This window comes from Panulirus ornatus, chromosome 65 (assembly GCF_036320965.1).
Source record: "Panulirus ornatus isolate Po-2019 chromosome 65, ASM3632096v1, whole genome shotgun sequence".
NCBI classification, from domain to species: domain Eukaryota; kingdom Metazoa; phylum Arthropoda; class Malacostraca; order Decapoda; family Palinuridae; genus Panulirus; species Panulirus ornatus.
In genome coordinates, this window is record NC_092288.1 from 17,007,767 (window position 1) to 17,023,912 (window position 16,146).

Below are 16,146 nucleotides of genomic sequence, written 5' to 3' on the forward strand. Positions count from 1 at the left end.
GATGTAGCGATGGAGAAACCAGAGGAAATAACATGAAACAAAGGAAGGAACGTGATAGAAGATACGTAAAGAAGTACTTTCAAAGTATATGAGGACTGGATGAATGGAATAGATTGAATGAGGACATGGCTAATGCAGACAGCATATGTGAATTTAAGCTGAGTGCCTGTAGAAAATATTCAAGAGATGGAGCCCCATGGGTGTAAAAACTCTCGCCACACAATACAAATGGGTAATTCACAAACACATTCCTCAGCCTATGCCATATACCTATCTATTGACCATACATATTCATCATGTGCTGGACACATGGAATGCATGACAACGAATTACCCCTGGGCGCTGGGGGTCCTAAACCGGGTTCTACCGCTAAGCAGACTGTCACGAGATGTGACGAGATCATATGGTCCTTTGGTTGATCTAGGCTGGGAAAGTTTTATCGCTTCGTGGTCCAATGGCTATCGTGCCGGCCTCCTTATACGGTAGTACCGGGTTTCGAACCCTCGGCAGCCAGAGGCATATTGTTATCGTTTATTTCAAGTGATTATTCCATGGTATATATATATATATATATATATATATATATATATATATATATATATATATATATATATATATATATATATCGCTACCTCGCAAACGCGGGAGACAGCGACAAAGTATAATAAAAAAAAAATATATATATATATATATGTTTATCCCCGGGGATAGGGGAGAAAGAATACTTCCCACGTATTCCCTGCGTGTCGTAGAAGGCGACTAAAAGGGGAGGGAGCGGGGGGCTGGAAGTCCTCCCCTCTCGTTTTCTTGTTAATTTTCCAAAAGAAGGAACAGAGAAGGGGACCAGCTGAGGATATTCACTCAAGGGCCCAGTCCTTTGTTCTTAATGCTACCTCGCTAACGCGGGAAATGGCGAATAGTTTGAAAGATATATATATATATATATATATATATATATATATATATATATATATATATATATATATATATATATATATATATATATATATATATATATATATATATATATGATCTGTGCAGGTTACAGTAAGAATTCCCATTTTCTCAAAGAGTGAGGACTCGGTCACACGACCATCTACGTGCACTCGGCCTCTCACTCGAGTCGGCCAAGCTTGCCAAACGTCGGTACGTAAGCTTTCCAGTTTCTTCTTCCTTTGAGAGAGACCCCCAGGTACATTAGTGCATCGCGGTGTATCAACGTCCACACCACTGCTGCATCCCAAGTTCGCTGACCTCTACAGCTCGTAAAGAGCCCCCGAATCTGCCACATTTTTTTTCAGCAGGGTCCTTCCACATTCAGGAGCTGGGTCTGAAAGGCCAGAGCTGCTGAGATGCAGAATTTTCGGAAAAGAAAACGACGGTCAACCGCATTGCCTCAGGTGGATAAAGAAGTGTTCAGGGGCGGCGCTTCCTGGACTCATCCTTACGGGGAATCAGAGCAAAAGACGCTTTGTACCGAAGGTGCCTGTCTTTGCCTTACCATCTTCTGCCCACTGGAGATAAGACTGTAGATAAGCAGCAGATAACCTCGTTGTAGACCTTCAGGTCTCCTGTTACCTATTTCACAGACTCTCCTCAATCATTTCGAGACATCTTATTCACAAAGATCTCACTAAAAAGGAAGGGACGAAGCAGTGGGAACTACATGTAAAGATAATGAATGATGGTGGAATTAAAAGACACTGAGATTGTTTGCTGAATGATATCACTGTACAGCAACCATTGGGGAAACAGTGACTTTTGAACAGTGAGATCAAAGGTAGCTTGAGTGATCAATAAATCTGGATCGAATAAGGCAGACAGGAATTAATTGAATGGAAAAGATTAACCTGTTCATCAACTATGGGAAAGTCATTTAAGAATTCATCTGTTTCCTACTAAGATACAAAATATTTATCTACGAATAAAATGTTAACATAAGCGACGTTATGTGGCCAGGTTCCTCAGGTTCAATGATGCGAAGAACTATAATGTAGGAGACATGACCACGAATGTCCGTAAGCTGTATCAATACAATGTGATTGACCTGCGCATGCGCGGGTTACAACCGTCTCATCTGTAGCGTCGCGTGAATCTGTGGATTTTTTGCGCTGATTTATTGCAAGATGTGGATGACAGACACAGTGTTTAGACGTCTCACAAGAGGAGGTAGTTCCATGGGCAGTGCTGCTTTTGGAAACATGTAAGTAGATAAAGGATAAGCAAGCATTCTGTATCTACATCCAACCGATGGCTTTGTTTGTGTTGTGTCAGCTGATGACGCCATCATGCCTGCCTGAAGGTCTTGGTGCACCGAAGCAGTCTCGACTCAGATTTGGATATATTTGAAGCCTTGTTTTGCCTCCAGGCATACTAATGAAAGTGCACCGGTAATTACGATCTTAATACCTCTGAGATAAGTTATCTGGAAGCTGAGCCGATTAATGACAGTTCCCTCCAGGGTTAATTCGATAATTTGCATAGTGATGAGGAAATAATGAGGATTTTCGAAATGGGCGAAGGAAAAAAGAGGCGGTGGTGTCGTGAGCTGGAAAACTGAAGCCAAGATACGAATGGCTTTCGAGGGGGACGAGCGGGAGGACCCGTACTGACAGCATTGAAACCGAGCCCGGGTGGGAAGCTCCTTGGGTCTCGACGCCGTGACAAAAATCATTCGTGTGGTCAAGAAAAATTCTCACCTTCAGTCGCTAGGATTTGATTCATCCAAACATCCTTACCACTCGCGGGTCAGCTCAGCCTGCCACAACACTTGGCAACACTATGTAAGGTCAGACTAATCATGTGTATGTATATACATATGTATGTGGGTGGGTTGGGCCATTGTTTCGTCTGTTTCCTTACGGTACCTTGCTAACGCGGGAGACATCGACAAAGTATAATAAAGAAATATATATATATATATATATATATATATATATATATATATATATATATATATATATATATATATATATATATTTATTTATTTATTTATTTATTCATTTTGCTTTGTCGCTGTCTCCCGCGTTTGCTGTCATGCAATAATGCCCGAAACCACAACTCCCTTTCCACATCCAGGCCCCACACAACTTTTCATGGTTTACCCCAGACGCTTCACATGCCCTGATTCAATCCACTGACAGCACGTCAACCCCGGTATACCACATCGATCCAATTCACTCTATTCCTTGCCCGCCTTTCACCCTCCTGCATGTTCAGGCCCCGATCACTCAAAATCTTTTTCACTCCATCTTTCCACCTCCAATTTGGTCTCCCACTTCTCCTCGTTCCCTCCACCTCCGACACATATATCCTCTTGGTCAATCTTTCCTCACTCATTCGCTCCATGTGCCCAAACCATTTCAAAACACCCTCTTCTGCTCTCTCAACCACTTATATATATATATATATATATATATATATATATATATATATATATATATATATATATATATATATATATACCTGTGGTATAAATGGATTGAACCAGGGCATGTGAAGCGTCTGGGGTAAACCATGGAAAGTTTTGTGGGGCCTGGATTTGTGGAAAGGGAGCTGTGGTTTCGGTGCATTATACATGACAGCTAGAGACTGAGTGTGAACGAAAGTGGCCTTTGTTGTCCGTTTTCCTGGCGCTACCTGGCTGAAGCGTAGGGTTCCTGAGGTGGGGGTAGCGCCAGGAGTGGACGAAAGCAAGCAAGTATGAATATGTACATGTGTATATATGTATATGTTTGTGTATTGTATGCATATGTTGATATGTATATGAATGTATATGTGCGTTCATATATATATATATATATATATATATATATATATATATATATATATATATATATATATATATATATATATATATATATTTTTTTTTTTTTTTTTTTTTTCTTTTTTTTATACTTTGTCGCTGTCTCCCGCGTTTGCGAGGTAGCGCAAGGAAACAGACGAAAGAAATGGCCCAACCCCCCCCCATACACATGTACATACACACGTCCACACACGCAAATATACATACCTACACAGCCTTCCATGGTTTACCCCAGACGCTTCACATGCCTTGATTCAATCCACTGACAGCACGTCAACCCCTGTATACCACATCGCTCCAATTCACTCTATTCCTTGCCCTCCTTTCACCCTCCTGCATGTTCAGGCCCCGATCACACAAAATCCTTTTCACTCCATCTTTCCACCTCCAATTTGGTCTCCCTCTTCTCCTCGTTCCCTCCACCTCCGACACATATATCCTCTTGGTCAATCTTTCCTCACTCATTCTCTCCATGTGCCCAAACCATTTCAAAACACCCTCTTCTGCTCTCTCAACCACGCTCTTTTTATTTCCACACATCTCTCTTACCCTTACGTTACTTACTCGATCAAACCACCTCACACCACACATTGTCCTCAAACATCTCATTTCCAGCACATCCATCCTCCTGCGCACAACTCTATCCATAGCCCACGCCTCGCAACCATACAACATTGTTGGAACTACTATTCCTTCAAACATACCCATTTTTGCTTTCCGGGATAATGTTCTCGACTTCCACACATTTTTCAAGGCTCCCAAAATTTTCGCCCCCTCCCCCACCCTATGATCCACTTCCGCTTCCATGGTTCCATCCGCTGACAGATCCACTCCCAGATATCTAAAACACTTCACTTCCTCCAGCCTCTCACCATTCAAACTCACCTCCCAATTGACTTGACCCTCAACCCTACTGTACCTAATAACCTTGCTCTTATTCACATTTACTCTTAACTTTCTTCTTCCACACACTTTACCAAACTCCGTCACCAGCTTCTGCAGTTTCTCACATGAATCCGCCACCAGCGCTGTATCATCAGCGAACAACAACTGACTCACTTCCCAAGCTCTCTCATCCCCAACAGACTTCATATATATATATATATATATATATATATATATATACACGTATGCAAGTAGGAGAGATGGCCACAGAACGTTATTGGATTACGTGTTAATTGATAGGTGCGAGAAAGAAAGACTGTTGGATGTTAATGTGCTGAGAGGTGCAACTGGAGGGATGTCTGATCATTATCTTGTGGAGGCGAAGATGAAGATTTGTAGAGGTTTTCAGAAAAAAAGGAGAGAATGTTGGAGTGAAGAGAGTGGTGAGAGTAAGTGAGCTTGGGAAGGAGACTTGTGTGAGAAAGTACCAGGAGAGACTGAGTGCAGAATGGAAAAGGGTGAGAACAAAGGACGTAAGGGGAGTGAGAGAGGAATGGGATGTATTTAGGGAAGCAGTGATGGTTTGTGCAAAAGATACTTGTGGCATGAGAAGCGTGGGAGGTGGGCAGATTAGAAAGGGTAGTGAGTGGTAGGATGAAGAAGTAAGATTATTAGTGAAAGAGAAGAAAGAGGCATTTGGACGATTTTTGCAGGGAAATAATGCAAATGGCCGGGAGATCTATAAAAGAAGTGAGGCAGGAGGTCAAGAGAAAGGTGCAAGAGGCGAAAAAGAGGGCAAAAGAGAGTTGGGGTGAGAGAGTATCATTAAATTTTAGGGAGAATAAAAAGATGTTTTGGAAGGAGGTAAATAAAGTGCGTAAGACAAGGGAACAAATGGGAACATCATTAAAGGGGGCTAATGGGGAGGTGATAACAAGTAGTGGTGATGTGAGAAGGAGGTGAAGTGAGTATTTTGAAGGTTTGTTGAACGTGTTTGATGATAGAGTGGCAGATATAGGGTATTTTGGTCGAGGTGGTGTGCAAAGTGAGAGGGTTAGGGAAAATGATTTGGTAAACAGAGAAGAGGTAGTAAAAGCTTTACGGAAGATGAAAGCCGGCAAGGCAGCGGGTTTGGATGGTATTGCAGTGGAATTTATTAAAAAAGGGGGTGACTGTATTGTTAACTGGTTGGTAAGGTTATTTAATGTATGACTCATGGTGAGGTGCCTGAGGATTGGATTGTGCAAAGGCAAAGTGGATAAGAGTGAGTGCTCAAATTACAGAGGTATAAGTCTGTTGAGTATTGCTGGGAAATTATATGGGAGGGTATTGTTTGAGGGTGAAGGCATGTACAGAGAATCAGATTGGGGAAGAGCAGTGTGGTTTCAGGAGTGATGGAGGATGTGTGGATCAGGTGTTTGCTTTGAAGAATAATTGTCATATAATAAATAATAATTTGAGGATAATTGTGTATAGAGCGTAGGCAGGGGAGGAACGGAACCTCGATTATAACAACAAGAGTTTTGTTATCACCTCAGTATGGTTTGGTCCTGATGTGAAATGTTCAGGTTTCGAATCCCAGCAGGTCAGACTAGGTCGACGAATTTTGCGCATCTATGTTTTCTAGATTTATCATAGAATCTATATTTCTGTACATCTAAATTTCATTATCTACATTCTTTAATCATTTACAATAATAACCAGGATTAGCACACTGATATATGAGTTTGATAACGGAAATGTTCATATCAAAACAACATTTTTGTTTGTTTGCGCTGAATGTTGCTACTGATTTACATACGACCGTTGTATTCCCTTCGCTAACTTATAGCTACCCGAGACACTGCGTTTCCTCTGCCTTCCTCCCTGTCTATCCACTAGTCCGTGACCGGAGGCCTTCCGCTGGTAAAAGTAGTAACAGAAATCACTGAGGTGTAAGGACGGAACAGGTTGATGTCATCTTCCCCGGCCACGTAGGGCGAAGCCTGACCAAACAATATCATTTGGTCTCGCTAGTAATGGGATGCCGGAGTGACAGTGTATGATTTGATGTTGTTTGCTGGCCTGCGCTGCCGGGCGCACGAGCATTGAGAGAGAGAGAGAGATCCATAACAGAGGGATATTATTCTGCAAATCCCTCTCTCAGTATTACATTTACGGTTGTATTAAACTCTGTGACGGGATTACATTACAGAAATTGTCAGAATTACCCTCGTATCACGTTCTAGCTTCTGTCTTTTGGATGATCATTATGGATGCATTTTCTGGAGAAATTTGGAGGAATTCAGGTGATTATATTTCGGAGGTGAAGCCCCGTCAACCTTGTCCTTGACCCCCCACACCTCAGGGAAGGTCAAGTATAGCACAGGTAACGCCCGTCCTTTGGTTTTGCTCGACTGATGGAGAATACAGCCAGCCAGGCAGCCATCTTGGCGATGATTGGATGAAGCCCACGCCCTGCTGACCCCGACGTTGTGTTTCACTATTGCTGCAGTGAACTACACGAGGCGCACAGCGTCCCGATCCAGACGGACCAGCTCTTGTGTGTTGCTCGCCGTGACCACGAGTTTACAAGATGACGTCACAGACCTGGAACAATACCTTAGCTGGATAATGAACACAGAAATCTCCGCTCCGTCGTCATGCCTCCTCACCCTTACCGACTCTTGACTGATTAATGTGACTTGTCTGGGCTGCCTTCAACCCTCAGCTAAACCCTTTTTAGAGCACGACGGTACGACGACCCTTGAGCACGACGGTACGACGACCCTTGAGCACGATGGTATGACGACCCTTGAGCACGACGGTATGACGACCCTTGAGCACGACGGTACGACGACCCTTGAGGACGACGGTATGACGACCCTTGAGCATGACGGTACGACGACCCTTGAACACGACGGTATGACGACCCTTGAGCATGATAGTACGACGACCCTTGAGCACGACGGTACAACGACCCTTGAGCACGACGGTATGACGACCCTTGAGCACGACGGTACGACGACCCTTGAGCACGATGGTATGACGACCCTTGAGCACGACGGTATGACGACCCTTGAGCACGACGGTACAACGACCCTTGAGCACGACGGTATGACGACCCTTGAGCACGACGGTACGACGACCCTTGAGCACGACGGTACAACGACCCTTGAGCACGACGGTATGACGACCCTTGAGCACGATGGTATGACGACCCTTGAGCACGATGGTATGATCCTTGAGCGCGATGGTATGATCATTGAGCACGATACCATCGTGCTCAAGGATCATACCATCGTGCTCAAGGATCGCACCATTGAGCTTAAGGCTCAAACTATCGTACTGAAGGATCATACTAACGTACTCAAGGATCATACTATCGTACTCAAGACTCATACTATCGTGCTCAAGGATGATACTATCATACTCAAGGATAATTCCATCTTAATCAAGGATCGTACTCTCGCACTCGAGGGATTAATATTGTTTCTAGTTTTCTTCTGGCTGGTGTTTTCTCTCCATGTCTCTTACCCAGAACCTCGCTTACATTATTGTACCCAACCTGCAGTGTCTGTCCTCTTTTGTTTACTCAGTTGCGCTTATATTTATCTTTCTTCTCTCATCCTGGTAGCTCGATTCCAACCTTATGTTGTTGTTACCGAAATCGATCATTTCTCTCTTTGTTCTCTGTGTATTTTCATCTGAAACAGACGCAGGTAAGCGATATGGGTGTGTGATGCCACTATGCTTATTCAGTGTTGGTGTTATTCTGTTTTTATGGATAGGGTATTTGCACGAGACGAGATCGATGGAATGGAAGTTGACGCCGTTGTTGTATGCTGATAACGCCGTTGCTGTTGATTTGATCAGAGGAAGAGTGGGATAGGATGGTGAGTTGGTGTGATGATGCTAAAAGCAAATGGAATGAAAAGATGCAAATATTTTTTTGGGAGGTCCAGGTCTTAAGGTTATACCTGGGAGTAATGTTTTATAAGGACAGTAGTCGGAGAGCTGAAACTGAAATCAGAACCTTGCGTGGGAGAGATATTGTGGTCTGATGAATGACCTGTCGCATTCCATAAAGAGCATAGAGTGTATAAGATTTTTAGCTTGCATGAAGGAGTGCTTGTACCAGCGTTCATGTATGGACATGACACTTAAATTGATAAGGATAAGTTTGGGTTAAGACAGATAAGAACAGCAGAGGTGGAGATCATTTGCGCACTACAGCTTGAATTAAGTGAACCGAAAGAACGAAGATTAAAAATGTGAGAAGCTAAAGTGACGTAAAAACTCATTTGAAAGACGCAATGATGAGAGGAGTCCTGTAAGATGCAAATGAATGCGAATGAAGATTCACATAGCAATAAGCCACTAAGTATCGTAACGAGGATGTTTGTGACTGTGGAAGAGATGAGAAACTCATGATGGTATGGCAACTGTTGATGTACTCCAGACTGATCAAGAAGATGTACTGCGGTACGGTTGAAGGTACAAAGAGGAGAGGTAGACTCGAGGAAAAGAAGGAGAGACGGATAATGAGGGGGCTGACAAAGGCTCGTGATGTCCATGATGAAGATGTCTGTTGTTGTACTGGAAGTATTGGAAACATTCTTTAGGTTTTGTCTCAACTGACAAAGCAGCTTAGTACGTCAAGTGGAATGATAAGAAACACTTTTAAAAGTGCTGGAAGGTGGGTGGAAAGAAGTCACCGGAAAACAATCGAAGTTTTGTCTAGGAGTGAAAGTCACAGGAGAAAACAAAAGGTATTTTTTTTATATACAAGAACAGAGCGTAAAGAAAACGAAACAAAGAAGTGCTTTTAAGTCAGTTATTGCAATATTACCTTTTGTAACTTTATATAGAAAACCTGATATAAATACATTAGTAGGAGTTTATATATATATATACATATATATATATATATATATATATATATATATATATATATATATATATATATATATATATATATATATATATATATAGTATTTGTCATACTTTGTCGCTATCTCCCGCGTTAGCGAGGTAGCGCAAGGAAACAGACGAAAGAATGAAACAACCCACCCACATACACATGTATATACATACACGTCCACACAAGCACATATACATACCTATACATCTCAACGTATACATATGTATACACACACAGACATATACAAATACACATGTACATAATTCATACTGTCTGCCCTTATTCATTCCCGTTGCCACCCCGCCACACATGAAATGGCAACCCCCTCCCCTTGCATGTGCGCGAAGTAGCGCTAGGAAAAGACAACAAAGGCCAACTTTCTGGTTCGTACGCTAAGTGGATAATGTGGAGATGGTTAAAAGACCCACTGATGCTCACGTCGCGGCCAAAACTTAACAAGAACAGCTCTCAGTGTGCCATCTTGTAAGGCAATCACGAGGTTAAGTCTGCACGTCTATTAGCCATAGCCTGAGAGAGTTCTCCTTAGGATGGTCCAGACGGGTCTTGTGCAGAGGAAGAGCGAATAGTGAAGTATCTCATTAATCACCGGATAACGTAAAGGTGTTCGCACACATCTGTGGTCATGGCGGAGTTGCCATCCATACACAGAGCGTCAGAGGTAGGCGGGTGTTCGGTAGCCAACACTGGTACCGAACACAAGAACGCTGGTTGTTAACGTTTGGATCATCATCGTAGAATATCCCTCAGGTTTTAGGGTCGTGTGTTTGAGTGAACGCACCAGTTGGTCACTGGTTGTACAGGGTACGTTTGCAGGTAACAGTTGAGGGTGTGAGTGCACGTATAAGTCATCATCGCACTGCTTCACACTATGGTCTGGGATGGCTCGTCTTGGCCTTTCATCGAGTTGCGGACTTCTGGCAAGATGGAGTTGGGTCTGCCGTGGAGAATGGGTTTAAGGTGGGCCTGTGTCTTGATTTCCTCTCTCTGAGATCTCTCGTCATAATTCCCGAAGATCTTTTGAAATATTTCCATCACAGCTTGGCTTTGCGGGTTGCATGATCGGGAGTCGTGAATCCATTATAGGAGGTTTTTGAATCGCGGTTATTACTGTCAACAATTTACATGTCAGATGTAAACATTTTCTTCTTTCACTAAATACAGATATTGTTGTACATAACCATTAGTACCTAAGGAACGTGGAGCCTCGCCAGATCTCACATGAGATCGTTTCCGGAGTGTTGACGACTGCTCTGTACATTTGGTACATTATAATTTGAATTTACGAACACATCATCATCCAGCCTAAACGTTTCTTCATTCCGGTTTCCTAGCGTCATGCTGTTTTGATCACACAAGACTCAGCAACTAGTCTGTTGATAAATCTACGTGCAGTACAGACAACTGTACTCTACAGGATTGTAAGAGTTCATCACACAGTTAATTTGAGTGGTCTAATACCTAACTCGTATCATAAGTATATAAAGAATCATAGAAATAAGATCTAGAATTATGACTTTCCCTGTGACTTTTTTCCCCGCCATCCGAGTGGAAGTTCAGAATATACTTTAACACAGTAAATATGTATGGATTGTGGGTGTGTGTGTGTGTGAGTGATGTCGCCTGAGTTGCACGTACCTGATCCTCTCAAATGAATTGGGAATGGGGCAACTGACTGGTAGATAGACTGTCCTTTTCGACGGTTCACCATTCTTGATATGAAACCTCAGCTGTAACTTCCCCGCCCCATGTAAGTGATATACCTACCTCTGTGCCTTGACCCTCCTCACATTTGCCATTTCCTTCTGTTACCCTTGACATTTCTACCTACATGCCAAACATTTCTACCCCTAACTGTTGTATATCTATTCTAAAGTGTACTATTCGTACTTTTATTTGTTAGAAATGTACCCTTGTTATGTCTACCCTCTTTATATACAAGGCAACTTGTAACGACATGAAAATGAATTCATTATATATTTTGTAGTTTCATCCTGACCACTATTGACACCTCGTCATCCCCTGTATACCACACATAGCTAAGTTCATTCCATCCTATGCATCTCGTCTTACTCTCGAGACTGCATGTTCAGGCCCCGCTAACTTGGTGTCACTTTCACTCCATTTTTTCGTCCCCCTTCTCAGTCTTGGTCTTCCCCTCCACTTTTGAAACACGTATCCCCTTTGTCTCGCTTCACTTATCCTCTCCATTCGTTCATACCATTTCATCGCTCTCTCTCTCTCTCTCTCTCTCTCTCTCTCTCTCTCTCTCTCTCTCTCTCTCTCTCTCTCTCTCTCTCTCTCACATACTCCACTCACTACCACGCTCCTCTTACCCTGTCGTTCCTTACATGATCAACTCTCCTCACACCAGCACATCCACCTTCCTTTGTACTTTTTCTTTTCCACCTACTGCCCATGCCTCGCATCCATACAACTCCGTTGGGACTACTGTACCATCAAACACACTCAGCTTTACCCTCCCCAGACAGTGCCCTCTCTTTCTACACACTGCTCAGTATACCCAGGACGCTTTACATAAACCCCAGCACTATGTTATTTCTGGCCTTGACTGTGTGATTATGGTTCCTGTGATATAAATATCCTGAGTGTGATCTTTATCCTTGCTTATGATATGTGTACTTCTTTGTGTAATCCTTACCCACAACCTGTTTCGTATGTACCCCCTGTGGTATCCTCACCCCTCCACCTAGTATTTACATCCTGTACATGCTGTACGAGTCTAGAGTTAATACGTGTGTATGTTGCATTCAGTAGCTATTGATAACAAAAGGCAACATGCAAGAAACTGTACAAATGCCATAATTGTTTATTACGGTCTTCAGGTTGGTGCGGGAGGTGACTGGCGTGAACGTCAACATGCGGGTCGGCATCCACTCCGGCAGGGTCCACTGTGGGGTCTTGGGTCTTCCGGAAATGGCAATTCGACGTATGGTCCAATGACGTCACGCTCGCCAACTACATGGAGTCTGGAGGCATCCCTGGGTAAGGATGATATCTTAGCCTATAAAGACTAGCGACGTTATGAGCAAAGGAGTGTTTTTGAAAGGAATAAAAAGAAAGATAACCACTGGTGTTCCTCAGGGCTCTGTTCTGGAGCCACTGTTGTTAGATCTCTATGAATAGCCTTCCATAACCCAGATCATACCTACATCTCAGTACTGAATGGATCTTCATAACGCCTTCTATTAAGACGGTAAATGTTTACTTCTTTGGGTTAGGTCTTCAAACGACAGACGCTCGGGTACACGATACTTCCAGGAGGTAAAAAGTCTGGCTCAGTTGCTTTGTACTTCAGGTAAAAAAAAGGAACTCTTTTGTAGATATGTATAAAACTCAAATGGAGTCGATGGACGTGTATTCATCGACATATGCGCGTATGTACGTAAATGTGGGTGTGTTTGTGTGTCCGTGTTTCTGTGTAAGTGCAAGCTTGAGTTTATGTTTGATGGAAGTAATGGAGATGTCGGATCTTCGTGGAACCTCTCCTTCCTTTCAGATAGTCTCTTGAATATCTTTGATATGTGCGTTCGTAACTCTGACATTTCGCTCGTGTCACGTCTTCACAATATCATAAAAAAGATTTTTCATAACTCTTCAAACTTGTCCTTTGCTCAGTGTCCTCCTGTGACCTCTTTTTAATTGGTTCCTCCTCACTTCGCAGAGCTGTTCCGTGGGGACAGCATCAGCTCCCTTGATGGATATCAAAAGCTTCTTTCTTTCACTGTGATTTGCGCCGGTATCCCCCCGGCCAATGTATTGTGCACCCCGTGCTTATCCTGTGAACGGTAGCGCAAAGGATTACAGGGGTCACAAAGGTTCTGAGTTACGCTTTCTTTCAGCGTGGACAAGTCCATGACTGTTTCTCACTCTCAACAGCTAACTTGGATATACTGCAGTATATCGTGGGTCCAGCTAACTTGGGTCTAATGGAGTTTGTAGTGTGTCCAGCTAATATGGGCTTACTGCAGTTTATCATTATAATATGTCCAGCTGATTTGGATCTAACATAGTATATAGTATGTCAGCTAACTTGGGTCTACTTTAGTATGTCTGGCTAACTTGGATCTAATTCGGTATATAGCATGTCCAGCTAACTTGGGTCTGCTACAGTATATAGCGTGTCCAGCTAACTTGTGTTTTTCGTGGTACACAGTGTGTCCACGTGCTTGTAAGCAAATCTGAAGTTCGTAATCATCTACCTGACTTCCACGACCGCTTTCTTGATGTGGTTTTCTGTAATCCTAGAGGCTTTTTTATGGGATTATCGTCGTCCTTGTCTTCCTTAAAGGTGTTACCTCAATTTCCGTTGGTTGGGCTGAATCTTAGCAGCCATGTATGTGACCCATCTTGGCGCCTCTGTCCCTATTCTAGGCAATCACTTTAATTCCCAGCATTTGAATGCAATTCATTTTTGTGACTCCACTAGAACCATATTTATATATCTCCCTTAGGAAAAATAATAGGTTATTCATTTGCCTTCCTTAAGGCAAGTGTGTACAAAAGTATTGGATAAGATCCGAGCCATTCTAGTGGGGTAATTTTCACATTCAACAAGAGGAGCAACGGCTCTAGAACTGAGTCCTGTGGAACGCCACCATGGTTTATATCAACCTAGTTTAAGAAAGCTCCACTGGCATGTGTCTCCTTCTCCCTTCTGTGTTGGTAATGTTCAGTTCCCATATGCCTGTTTTGTGGAGCCTGGATGTGGAAAGGGAGCTGTGGTTTCGGTGCATTATTCATGACAGCTAGAGACTGAGTGTGAACGAATGTGGCCTTTGTTGTCTTTTCCTAGCGCTACCTCGTGCACGTGCGGGGGAAGGGGTTGTCATTTCATGTGTGGTGGGGTGGCGACGGAAATGAATAAAGGCAGCAAGTATGAATTTTATATATATATATATATATATATATATATATATATATATATATATATATATATATATATATATATATATATATATATATTCCTATGGCTCGTTGTACGTTCTGGACAATCACATGTTTACCAAATGGCGTCCCAGGTTCGTCTCTTCGGTGTATATCAACTGACTTATATTTCTCTCTTGTGTCTCCCCTAATGATGTGATTATTACACGAAAGTGCACTTGGGAACTTATCGTGTTTCATTTTCCCCGTGGACTCATAGGAATATATGTATATATATAAACCATTCGCCATCTCCCGCGCTAGCGAGGTAGCGTTAAGAACAGAGGACTGGGCCTTTTTTGGAATATCCTCACCTGGCCCCCTCTGTTCCTTCTTTTGGAAAATTAGAAAAAAAAAAAACGAGAGGGGAGGATTTCCAGCCCCCCCGCTCCCTCCCCTTTTAGTCGCCTTCTACGACACGCAGGGAATACGTGGGAAGTATTCTTAATCCCCTATCCCCAGGGATAATATATATATATATATATATATATATATATATATATATATATATATATATATATATATATATATATATATATATATATATATCCTAGTTTCCTGCGGGAAACAGAGTCCACTCATACATTCAACTCTCACTCCACTATCAATATATAGATCGGATGCACAGGCTCTTCCTCACTACCCATAATGCTTAGGAGGTCTAACTTATTCCCCACAGGTTAATCACCTCGCATGCCTTAACCTCTCAGTCGGATATAATACTCATATAAATCCCTCAGTTACCCCTAAATCTTAAAAGGGGATTGACTGTACCAGTAAAACCGTTAGTAGCATGTGGGTCTATGTAATCCCTGGGGATTAACGAAGGTATGTAATGTCCCCAGACGGATTCACGTGACGAAGGAGACGCTGCAGTACCTGAGTGGAGACTACAAGGTGGAGCCTGGCAACGGTGGCGAGAGGAACCAGTACCTGAAGATGATGAACATTGAGACCTTCCTTATTGTGCCGGACGACGATTACAAGGATGTGAGTACTGTGCAATCTATTTGTACCTTGTCACTGCATCCTCTGTATCCCACATCTGTATCCCACATCTGTATCCCACGTCTGTTCCCTCTGGGTGTACACTTAATCTGTGCCCTTTGGCTTTACCGTCTGGCTGAACCCTCCAACTAGATGTACTGTCTGGATGGCTGTGCCCCATGGTTAACTGTACTTTTTATGTGCACCCTCTAGCTGTACGCTGAGACTATACCCTCTGACTTTACCCTCCCTCTGTACCCTCTGATTAGCTTTACTCATTAGATGTAGCCTCAGACTGACTGTACTCTATGTATTCTCTGGTCACACTCTCTGGTTGTACCCACTGTCTGTACCGTGAGGTTGAACCCTTTCGCTGCTTTCCCTTGCTGTACCCTCTTCCTGTATCCTCTGTCCATTTATCTGCCTGGTTGTACATTATGGATGTACCCTGTGGCTATACTTCTTGGCTGTACCCTGTGACTGTAAATTCTGCTTGTACCGTACCCTCAAACCGTTCCTTCTACATGTACCACCTGACTGCACCCTCCTGCTGTTTCTTCTGACTGTACCATATGGTGCCATCTTCCTATTTCAAGAATGT

General features: G+C 42.9%; 1 protein-coding gene across 1 annotated transcript in view; it reads left to right on the forward strand.

The window, feature by feature from the left end:
* LOC139746556 (adenylate cyclase type 6-like) overlaps positions 1 to 16,146 on the forward strand; it is a 1,154,491-nt gene that overhangs the window by 981,171 nt on the left and 157,174 nt on the right. Inside the window, 3 exon segments of the mRNA XM_071657911.1 lie at positions 12,458 to 12,542; positions 12,544 to 12,617; positions 15,404 to 15,548. Coding sequence (XP_071514012.1) covers positions 12,458 to 12,542; positions 12,544 to 12,617; positions 15,404 to 15,548 — 304 coding nt within the window.